This window comes from Sinocyclocheilus rhinocerous, unplaced genomic scaffold (genome assembly GCF_001515625.1).
Source record: "Sinocyclocheilus rhinocerous isolate Xijiao unplaced genomic scaffold, SAMN03320098_v1.1 scaffold77, whole genome shotgun sequence".
NCBI classification, from domain to species: domain Eukaryota; kingdom Metazoa; phylum Chordata; class Actinopteri; order Cypriniformes; family Cyprinidae; genus Sinocyclocheilus; species Sinocyclocheilus rhinocerous.
Window position 1 is genome coordinate 1,421,422 of NW_015635045.1, and position 11,080 is coordinate 1,432,501.

Below are 11,080 nucleotides of genomic sequence, written 5' to 3' on the forward strand. Positions count from 1 at the left end.
ACAAGAATTATTATTGAGTCTAATCTGCTTCCATAGAGTCAGGGTCAAATTAAGGAATGTCTGACCACTGGATGACTCAACATAAGAACGTGCAAAGGAGCTCACGAGATCAATGCCACAAATGTACTTATTTGATTAGTAACCAAAAACAGCACAAATACTTTTTTTAAACAGAAAAATCAAAAAATTTATTTTCAGGTTTAAATTAGATTTTAAATGGCACATTTTCAATGTGGTCTCAAACTATTGATTCCTCAATACAGTTTGTTGATTAGTAGGCGTAATAGGCCTATTCAGTATTGGCTGTGTCTGTGTGGTAATATCTATTCTATTCTATTCTATTCTATTCTAAGCAAATGACATGCAATAGGCCTATCTGCTTATTCTGCTTTTTTAAATGTACATTAGTGGAATAAGTAGGCAATCCCATGATTATTAAACTGAATAGCGGTTACCTTCTGCATGGTGCCATTATCATTGAACTCCCATTTGAAGTAGAGGTTAGTGATCCCAATACAGCTGGCATAGGTGCAAGGCAGAAGCACTGTGCTGCCGTTCACTGCTTCTAGAAATGGAACCTTACCAGTAGACATCTCCAGAGCATGAACGCAACACACGCCTGAAACAGGAAGAGAAAGCAGATGAAGATGGAAAACATTCCTAGACATGCAGTGTCATTATCAAAACCTGAAGAGAAAGAAGAAAATCTATCAAAGGTCATTAAGACCTATTATTGACAAACTGACATATGCACAAAAACATATATACAATGCACCCATTTATTCTCTCTTGCTTTCACTCATAAAGGTTATGTTGACGCTCCATTTACCCCACAACCTTCTAGTTACTAGCCCAGAGTGATATCTACTATGCAACATAGCATTTTTATAGGCTACCTGCTGTATACGGAACCTATGTTAAATTTTTGTGGTTTGCTCAGTGATCATTTCAGCACCCAGACATGTTAAAATAAATAAATCATGAATAAATCTTTGTGAGAATTTATAGCGTCAATAAATATAATTAGTCAAGTAAGAAACCTCTCAACAACCCCCAAACAACTCACTGTTTTTCAGTCATGGTTTAGAAAGTGTAATAGTAAAACAAAAATAGTAATACCATTAATAGTGAAAAAACAAAACTAAATGAATAATAATAATAAAAACAGTCTATGGTGTTTTCTACCATGCAGAACACAGCTGATTAAGGAGTTTGAATATGTCAGCATGTAGGTTCATATAACAGCTTTCACATTTCAGATGTGGTTCTACAGAGATACTGTTACATGTGCATAGCATTTTTTAGTCATCTATATTTAACCTGTTCTGTTCTTGGCGTTTACGATTACTTTTATGGTCTTTTATTACTGTGAAATACGTAAGAGGCATAATTTAATGAGTGATTTAATTATGTGCATGTTCTCTTGCTTCATTGTGAGAATCAATTTGTTGATATTCATAGTATATTGTATAAGTTTGAATGCAGTTTTGCAAGCTGACAGTGAAACTGCATGACTGGATATTAAAAAGTACATATACATAATATATATAGGCCTATAGAATATATAACATCTATAACTGTAACTATAAATTTATTATTGTAGATGAGAAACAAGCAGGCTGTGGTGACCTTACATACACACCTGGGCTCTCTGACATCAGGTGTCCAGAAGTTTGCTTGGCACACAATGAGACAGAATGAACATGTGCCGGCGTGAGAGTGCTGAGTTTACACAGCTGTGTAACTCGTCAGGAAAGGTTACATGAGCAGTGAAGAGGTCCTACCAATCAACTGTACCCTTTCATGAGAGATATTTTAAACCAGGACACGAGTGATTGTGGAAACACTGTGTACTCAATCAACATGCTTGTCATCATGTATTCTAAAGAGACATTGTGCTTCCGTTACAGAAATGTAGCCTGCTGTTTTACCCCAGAGAAACATTTAACTGCATATAAATTGATGAGGAAAAAGTCTTATGAGACATAATGATTCTCAGTAATGTATCTTCCAAATTACCTTAGGAGATAGGCAATTAAAAAATGTAATAAATAAAAATAGGCATAAATTCAATTTTTTTTAATTTTACTATGAAATACAGAGTTACAGTGTAAAATAAATGTAGATAGCAAACCCCATATAACATGAAACTATATGATAAAAAAAACATTTCAAAGTGTCTTAAGCAGTTTGCCTCAAACAGTCATGATTTTCAGACAACTTGATTCTAGAGCCTATTTAATGGCATCTTCCGCCTCTTGTCTTTCATCTCAGCTCTCTTCAAAATCTGTGATTAACTTAGCATGAATAAAGATCTATGATACTCCCCTTTACCAGCCATGAAATACAATTCCTTACTGTAAGTCTCATCTTGCATTAGTCCGTGGTGGTGGTCCAAAGTATGTTCTCTAGAGCAGCACGGGACGCCCCGTACACAACTCTCACACACATAATTGTCTGTCAATCATTCATAATATGCCATCATAACTGACAAACAAAATTTGAACTTGCCATTTAATTATCTGTAAACTGAATGTATTGTTTGCTCATTGAAGAAAATAAAACGTATGAATCATAAAAAAAGATCTTTAAAATAAGCAAGCAATAAATATTAATCAGAGCCATGTACATGCAAGGCCAAACCTAAATGATAAAACACTTAGCTTAATGAAATAAAGCAGTGTAAACATTTTAACATGATCAGACAGAGAGTATCGAGTCAGATTTGAAATGACATGACGGTGAGCAAATTATAACTCTGACCACAGTTTCCTGTGAGTAGTTCAATTTTCAGAGTCAAAAATGTCCCAGAAATTTGAGCCACTAAACTAATGCCGACTTTAACACTTTACTCTACTGCTTCTCTGCAATGCAACATTAGGAGCTGGATCTGTGTGTGTCTGTGTTTAGGATATCAGAGAACTGCATAGACTTTGCAAGCTCACAGCTTTTAATATGAATTTTTTATATGAATTATTAGTACAGTTAGTACAGGTCTTGGTACTAGTACATACTTTCTGACAAAAACAGGGATTCAGTTTTTCGAGCTTATTTTTGTAAATCAAAATCATAACTGAACATTACAGATAACAACAGCATGTTTTCAGTAGAAGAAGGTAGAGGAGAGTCTTACCAATGATGAGTGTGAGCAGAAGACAGGACGCAGTTCTTTCTGAAGGCACGCCACCGCCTCCTCCTCCTCCTCTCAGACGGCCTCTGCTCTGTGTCTCCATCCTCCACTTCACTTTCTTCTCCCTTCTTTTTGTCACGTGCACTTGTCTTCCTCAGCAGTTCACGTCCAGTTTCATCAGTTTCCCAGAAGTCCTCAAGATGCTTCCTGGTGGTAAAGACTCCGCTTCTCAGCAGTTGTGCACTAGATCAATCTGTGCTCGCAGTTCCTAACATCAAACATAAGATTCCTTCTGTCAAAGGCCTGTCCAGGTCTCAAGAGATCTGGAAGCACAAGGATCTGCCCAGCTGGGAAGAAGAAGTTTCTAGAACTCCACCTGGCTCCGTTTTTCGGTTGTTCGGTTGCCCTCTGACCTGTGAAAAGGGAAGTTTTGAACAGAAGGGTACATCCAAACTCAAGTACATACAAATAAAACCACACTACAAATCCCTATATTAAAAAAAGTGATCCCACAACTATAGCCCTATCTGTTATAAGCTCACCAAGAGAGATCAGCTGACAGAACCCACTTAAGTCAGCGAGTTTTGACCATAATTTGGTTTGGATAAAAGCATCTACAGCATACATGCAAATTAATTAATATATATATATATATATATATATATATATATACACACACACACACACTATAACTATTTTTTATTTATATTATTTTTTTTTTTTTTTTTTTTTTTTTTTACTGACCTCAAAGTTTTGAATATATAGATTTATCTTGTTTTAAGGATTTATAGATGTTTTTAATGGAAAGACTAATTCTAAACTCATTAAGAAGTGTTTTTGCAGTGGTTTTGTGTTCTTCATTAGATGAGTCTTGAACATTCAGGTTCCTGCTGTCGTCTTCCTCGTGTTAATAACATTATTATATACATTAATATTTACATTTGTTAAATTATATTACAAACATACATACATATTACAACTACAAAGATGCAAGAAGGAGCAGTTACTGTAAAGATGAACACACTGAGCTTTTGAATAAGTCCATTATTCAGCATTATAATATACATTTCTGACTATGAAAACCCAACCAAAATGTTTGCAAATGACACAAGAGTGTTTTTGTGTCTTGTTGAGTCAGCATGTGTGTGTGTGTCTGTGCCGTACCTCTGTTAAGCAGGTAAATCTGTGTGTCCTGTTTGGAGAAGCAGAGGGCATCAGTCCACAGAATATGCTGCACACAAATCCGCAGTGCTTTGGTCCCGATACTGCTCAGACACGCACACAAACACCCTCTGACACACACACATACACGCACTCTCACGGACGAACCTTTTGAGGGACACGCGCAATCCAGCCGGTAAAACAGAAGTGAAGAGCACTGAAGCACTGGAGGTCTGAGGACAACTGCAGCTAGTCTGTTCAACAGCAGCCCGGCCTCCTCTCTCCCTCTCTCTCTCTGAAAAATCGGCTAAAATCTGGCTCACACTCAACTTTTCCCCTCCTTGGCTGACTGCCTGTCTCTCCCTTCCTTCCTCTCACCCCTTCTATCTCTGCTTCTTTCCTCCCTCCTCCTCTCTCTCTCTCTGAGCAGTAAATGTGGGTTCAGGTTGTTAGGCAGTGTTATTTGGGGTCCGGAGTCTCTTCTGCATTGCAGTTTTTAGAGAGGCAACAGGGAGGACAGCTCCAGAAAGCAACATGAGGGGTCCGCCAGCACCACAACTGCTGGGATACACATCGATTAACAATGACTGAGTGACAAGAGTTTGTCTGACTCCTATCAACAAGAGTGACACGCATCACTGTCCCGTACTGTGGAAGACACATAAATGAATATGAGCACACCGTACATGTATATGTGTGTGTTCGCCTGTAAAGTTACTGCGACTTTGAATATGTGTCTATGTCCCTCTCTCACACATCCATGATAAATGGGCAGAATTGAGTTTCCTATGACTCTGCATTTCTCAACCCCACCCCCTCTGGTATTGACAATAGGCTGCATCAGCAGTGTCAGGTTTTCCTGGATAAGGACAATTGTCATCTGAAACCAGAAATTGTGTACTTGGGACTCCTAGAAATCTATGTAAACTAGGATGTGCTGTAAATGGGTATGAAGAGCTGCATTTGTATTTATTGGTGAATCATTGGAAAAAGAAGCCATGATGAGTATGGTTTTTTTCTTATGCTAAACAGAGGACCAATGATCAGTTATTTAAATATTGAGGAAACATCAAGCGGTCATCTGCCATATTCCAGGACCATTTGTTGTTAGGATGTCAAAAAGTTTTCTACATAGCTAAAAGTTTTACAAGTTATAGCTACATTTTAAAGCTGATCTGCCTCAGCAGGCTAACAGTGCTCGTCAAGATTAAAATTACTGAGATGGTTAATCAAATCAAAGAAAAGTCATTCCCGCATGAAGCTTTCATTTTAACTATTAAATAGAGCAATGTAAGACGCCAGTAACATTCCGTTGCAACTGTTTAACAATAGAGTGTCAGTAATATCCAGTCATGCAATCTACTGAACTTTTTGCACCTTTTTGGCCTCTAAATAAAGTTTTTTGGTCACACTTTAGTTTGGGGACCAATTCTCATTATTAACTAACTATTAACAATATGACTTTTTCCTCAATAAACTCCTAATTTGCGGTTTATGAATAGTAAAGTAGTTGTTAGGTTTAGGTATGGGGTAGAATTAAGGAATCTAAAATATGGTCATGCAGAATACGATATTAATATGTGCTTCACAAGTACTAATAAACAGTCAATATGCTAGTATGCATGTTTTTTTTTTTTTTTGTGAGAAATACCATTATGTGTGCAAGCTCCTCTCCTTGTTGAACTTTGAAATGTTTTTTTTTTTTAGCTTACACACCATAATATAGTATCTACTAACTCCTTCAGTATTTGGCTGTGATGTTTTAAGGTTTTTTTAAAGGCTGTTTTCATATATTTAAGGCTGTTTTCATATATTTTAAAATAAAAATATAGTCACACTTTATTTTATGGTCAAATTCTCGCCATTAACAAACCATTAACTATGACTTCTGCCTCAATAAACTTGCTCCTTATTAATAGTTAGTAAGGTAGCTGTTAAATTTAGGTATTAGGTAGGATTAGGAATGTTTAATATTGTCATGCAGAATATGTGCCTTATAAGTACTAATAAACAGCCAATATGTTAATAACAGGCATGCTAATAGCAACTAGTTAATAGTGAGAATTGGTCCCTAAACTAAAGTGTTTCACATTTGTTAAATGTTTGCTGGAAGTTTGAAAAACAGAAATGCAAAATTAATAGTTGAAATTTTCAATATAAAGATTTGAAGTTTAAATGTATGTTAATGTTGATGGAAAATTCTATATATAGTTTAAACTGGAAGTGAAAATTATAGTAAAAAAATTGGTCCCATATTACAGTATGTTACCAAAAATATTATTTGCAAATACATCACTATTTGGTGGGGACATTTTAAGCTTGCATTATTTATTTATTGCTGTTTTTGCTACAAATATGATTTGCAAACAGTTTAAATTAATTACATTATAATGAATCCAGGTCTTTCTTTTTATTTCCTTAAATCCTTTACTGCAGTAGAAACTGGTTGGGAGTTTTTGTCTTGTGTCTCCTGTGTTTCTTATTGCCCTATCATGTCTAGCTCTCTGCTGACTCCAGATACTGCTTTGCTTAAAACAATCCTCTTTTCTCAAAACAGGCCCTTGTTTAAGCCCCTCCACTGAGGACTGCAAACCACACATGAATGCTTACTGCATCATCCCCATATGGACATGAGAAGTAGCATAATGATGTTGCAGCATTACATGGTTTCTGTTGTGCCAAGAAAACTGGCTGATACAAATGCTGTAAACATTTAGATATCATCACTAAAACTTTCTTAAAGGGATAGTTCATCCTTGCTAATGTTGCTTGCTAATGTTGCATAACCAAAGAGTTAAAAAAAAAAAATTAATAAAAATTTCATACTCAAAATAAATATTTTTATAATACACAGAAAAAAGAAAATCATACAGTTTTGGAATGAATTGAGGGTGAGTAAATTATGCTATAATTGTATTATATTTATTTTTGGACTATCCTGTTAAGCAGTGTCTTGAGAAATACTAAGTAATATATTGACTGAGTAATATTAACAAACAGCATGCACTTACTATAGGGTTAGAGCATTTTTTTTTTTTTGGTGTGGGGGGAGGGGGGTGGTAGTTGCATGTAATTATACATAACTAACTTTTATTACTACATTAAATACATATTATTTTCGAAAAATACATTTTTTGGTCACACTTTAGTTTGAGGACCAATTCTCACAATTAACTAACTCCTAATTTGCTTCTTACTGATTGATAGTTAGTAAGGTCATAAGTTAAGTTATGCTTAACTTATGGGGTAGGGGTAGGATTAAGGGACCTAAAATATGGTCATGCAGAATAAGACTTAATATGTTAATTAATATGTGCTTTGTAAGTAATAATAAACAGCAATATGCTAGTAATATACATGATAATATGCAACAAGTAATAAGTAAGAATTTGTCCCTAAAGTGTTTCACTTTTTTTTTTTAATGTTTGGTGGAAGTTTGAAAAACAGAAATGCTAAATTAATAGTTGAAGTTAAAGACACACTCTCTTGCACTTCAATATAAAGATTTGAAGTTTAAATTTATTGTTTATGTTGATGGAAAATTCTATATATAGTTTTAACCAGTTTTAAACACCTCTTTGCTTTAATTTCAAATATGCATGCTGCAAATATGCAAGTCATTTCAAACTATGACAAATAAATCCCAAAATATTGAATGTATTCTCTCAAATAAAATAAGCTCATAAAACAACACAATTAATTATTTAAAAAAAAAAAAGAAGCAAGTTTTCGACAAAGTATTGTGTGTCACAGGTCACATCAAGTATCCAGTATACATATACACATATACAGTATCGACAAGTGAGGCGTCAAAAATATCCATGCTGATAACATCACAGTGTAAGACACTGGGACAGTGCAGAAGTGTGCGTGTGTGTTTGTGGGATGAGGGCTGCAGTTTGGAGTTCTACGCTCCGTTTTGAGGCTGCTCTGCAGCGAGTGCTGCACTGACGGTGGCGAGGGTTTTTTCTGCTTTTCTGGACCAGTTCCCACCAATGCTGCATTTCTTTCTCATCAGACACACACACACACACTCAGAGGTGTACTCTGCTGGTGCAGCAAAGTGTCTGGCAGGGGACGAGCCTCTTTCAGCACACTCTGGTATACCGCAGTGAGTGAGCAAACACATACACACACACATACAGGAAGTCAGGTTCTCTATTTGGTTGAAACAATTGAAAATCTATAAATTCAATTACTCCTTTTAAGTCTAGGACTTAGAAGTCCCTCATCCATCTTATTACAACACACACACACACACACACACACACACACACACAGCATCAGAAGAACACAGCGTGTGTTTATAATTAACAGGCTCATGACTGACCTCAGATCAATGTAATGTAACAAAATATACTGTGTCTTGTCTCTGTCTCTTAAACACATGCTTTTAAATTACATCTTCTCAGTGTGCTAAGTTTTGCTATAATAATAAACACACATTTATGTTCTGATTACAGCCATGTTTAACAAAGGAGCCTGTGCAAAGTTGGTCCATTTGAGGGAGAAGGATCTCTGGCTGTTCACTGTATTGAATGAAACTCTAACTCATGTTATCACTATTTTATGACAGACTTTACAGCCACCAGAGGGTGCTTTTTCATATTTATCATTTGCAATATTTATTCAGCCACAATGTTCATTTATTTTCTTCTTCTTATTATTATTATTATTTTGCAGATATAATGTTCAATTCTTGTTTGTGTTTTTACCATGACTAAATCAGTCTACTTTGAATAAACACTTTAATAATCATAAAATCTGTCAGTTTAATGGAAGCACAACCAAAACTAGGATAGCTAAATTTAAGTTAGAATTTAACCCTTGCAAAAAAAGGGTTACATAAACATAAACTGGCATACAATCAGACTCAATGGGGGTAGAAAAAATAATAATAGAAAAAATAAAACATTTGTGGTTTTTATGGCTTTTAAAACTAGCTTAACCATGTCAAAATTTAAAAGAGAACATAACACTCACAAAAAAAAAAAATCTAAAAGTTTTTTTATTTACTTTTAAAATGTGTAAATTAAAAGAAAAACATATAAACATTTGTAAAATCCAATAAAACAGTAATGTAATAAAAAATAATTTGATATGAACAGACAAGTACAGTATTTTATTTGAAACTAGGATTAAAGGATGAATTTACTAATTTGAAAGATATTTTCTAAATAGCAAAATCCATGCAGCATTGATGAACAGAGAATCCCAGAACACTGAAGATTTGAGATGGGCAGTACAAAGAACAATAAAGGTCCAGGTACTACATTTGTTTCTCTTTGATCCATCCATTCTACCTTTATTTACAAAATTTGTTACTGGTTTTAGAATTTATATTGCTCCCTTAAATGGATAGGTTTTTTTGTTTTGTTTTGTTTTTTGCTGCACAGGTTTACTGTATGTAACGGAAACGGCTGTAAAGTAGTGCAAAAGACAAACACAGAATGAAGAATGACAAAAATTCTCAATCATACTTATTGGCAGCAACAGTCAATGAAGTCAGAGTTTAAACACATATAAACACTTCATATCTCTCATCTTTTTAAGAATACAAAAGATGGATGATATCACTTTATATATGAAATTTTACCTCACCTTAAGTTTTCATACACAAGTCAAAAATAAAAAAAGGTTATGATAACTAAAAACATATCTCTGTAAAGTTAGATATTGTTATTTCATATAATTAGAAAATCCTGTGTTGAAATATGTTATCACTAGTAGTTAAAGATGGGTTAGTCCAGACAGAAAACTAACTGAGTCAGGCATCCTCTCTCACAGCACCTGATCCTTTGATTTGTGGTTCTCCATCTCAACAACCATATCATCGTCCTGTCTCCGGAACACCCGCACAACAATATAAATGATGAGGATCAGGAGAACAACGCCAATGAATCCACCCACAGCTATTGCCAGAATTCCAATTTCAGAGAATGAAACTATAAGAAGAAAACAGAAAGTATTCTTAATGCTCAGCTGCCTTATTGAATGTTTATTTTATTCTGATTATTTTCAAATGTATGTTCTTATTAACATTATTATCATTTTTATTACCAGTACTGGCATCTTGTTTTATTTATTTTTCCTGCCACCGCTTTTATTGTATATACTGATGATTTGGCAATACTGTATAAAATAATTATGCCCATTAACACAGCTGGGTAGTAACTGATTACATGTAATCTGGATTACGTAATCAGATTCCAAAAATTAAGTACTTGTATTTAGATTAAATTAAATTTTAAACTACTCATAATCAGACTACAGTTATTTTATTGATTAAATAATTATATATTATTCACACAATATCAATAAATTATTCATCATTTATTGATACTCCCCAATTATTTTTTTCCATCTTTTAAGTCTTCCTTTCTAATTAATTAGTAGCTTTTCATTAAACTCATGTCCCTCATGAACCCCAGTTTGTGAAACCTTAACATAATGTAATGTTTAATGCATTTCATGTTGTTAATAACAATGAATAGAATATATTTTACATTTACATTTAGCAGACGGTTTTATCCAAAGTGACTTACAATTGAGGACAATAGAAGCAACCAAAGCCAACAAAACAGCAATAATATGCAAGTGCTATGACAAGGCTTGGTTAGCCTAAAGCAGTACATGTAGTGAGGTTTATATATATACACACACACACACACACACACACACTGTATATATATACTGTATGTATATATGTATATATATACAGTGTGTGTGTGTGTGTGTGTATATATATATATATAGAGAGAGAGAGAGAGAGAGAGAGAGGAGAGAGAG

At 34.5% G+C, this 11,080-nt stretch overlaps 2 protein-coding genes across 5 annotated transcripts in view; both read right to left on the reverse strand.

Annotated features, from left to right (window-relative positions):
* The window catches only part of scn4bb (sodium channel, voltage-gated, type IV, beta b), an 11,733-nt gene extending 7,169 nt beyond the window's left edge, over positions 1 to 4,564 (reverse strand). Inside the window, exons 1-4 of one of the 4 annotated variants that reach the window (XM_016560594.1) lie at positions 4,460 to 4,564; positions 4,295 to 4,322; positions 3,134 to 3,543; positions 456 to 619 (exon numbers count right to left, since the gene is read on the reverse strand). In XM_016560594.1, coding sequence (XP_016416080.1) covers positions 456 to 619; positions 3,134 to 3,233 — 264 coding nt within the window. In that variant the 5' untranslated portion in view covers positions 3,234 to 3,543; positions 4,295 to 4,322; positions 4,460 to 4,564. Of the gene's footprint in view, positions 1 to 455; positions 620 to 3,133; positions 3,544 to 4,294 lie in introns of all 4 variants that reach the window. The other 3 variants (XM_016560593.1, XM_016560592.1, XM_016560595.1) reach the window with 3 other exon arrangements.
* A 4,835-nt stretch (positions 4,565 to 9,399) lies between these two features.
* Positions 9,400 to 11,080, reverse strand: part of LOC107746390 (myelin protein zero-like protein 2) — a 4,656-nt gene continuing 2,975 nt past the window's right edge. Inside the window, exon 5 of the mRNA XM_016560596.1 lies at positions 9,400 to 10,236. Coding sequence (XP_016416082.1) covers positions 10,073 to 10,236 — 164 coding nt within the window. The 3' untranslated portion in view covers positions 9,400 to 10,072. The remainder of the gene's footprint in view (positions 10,237 to 11,080) is intronic.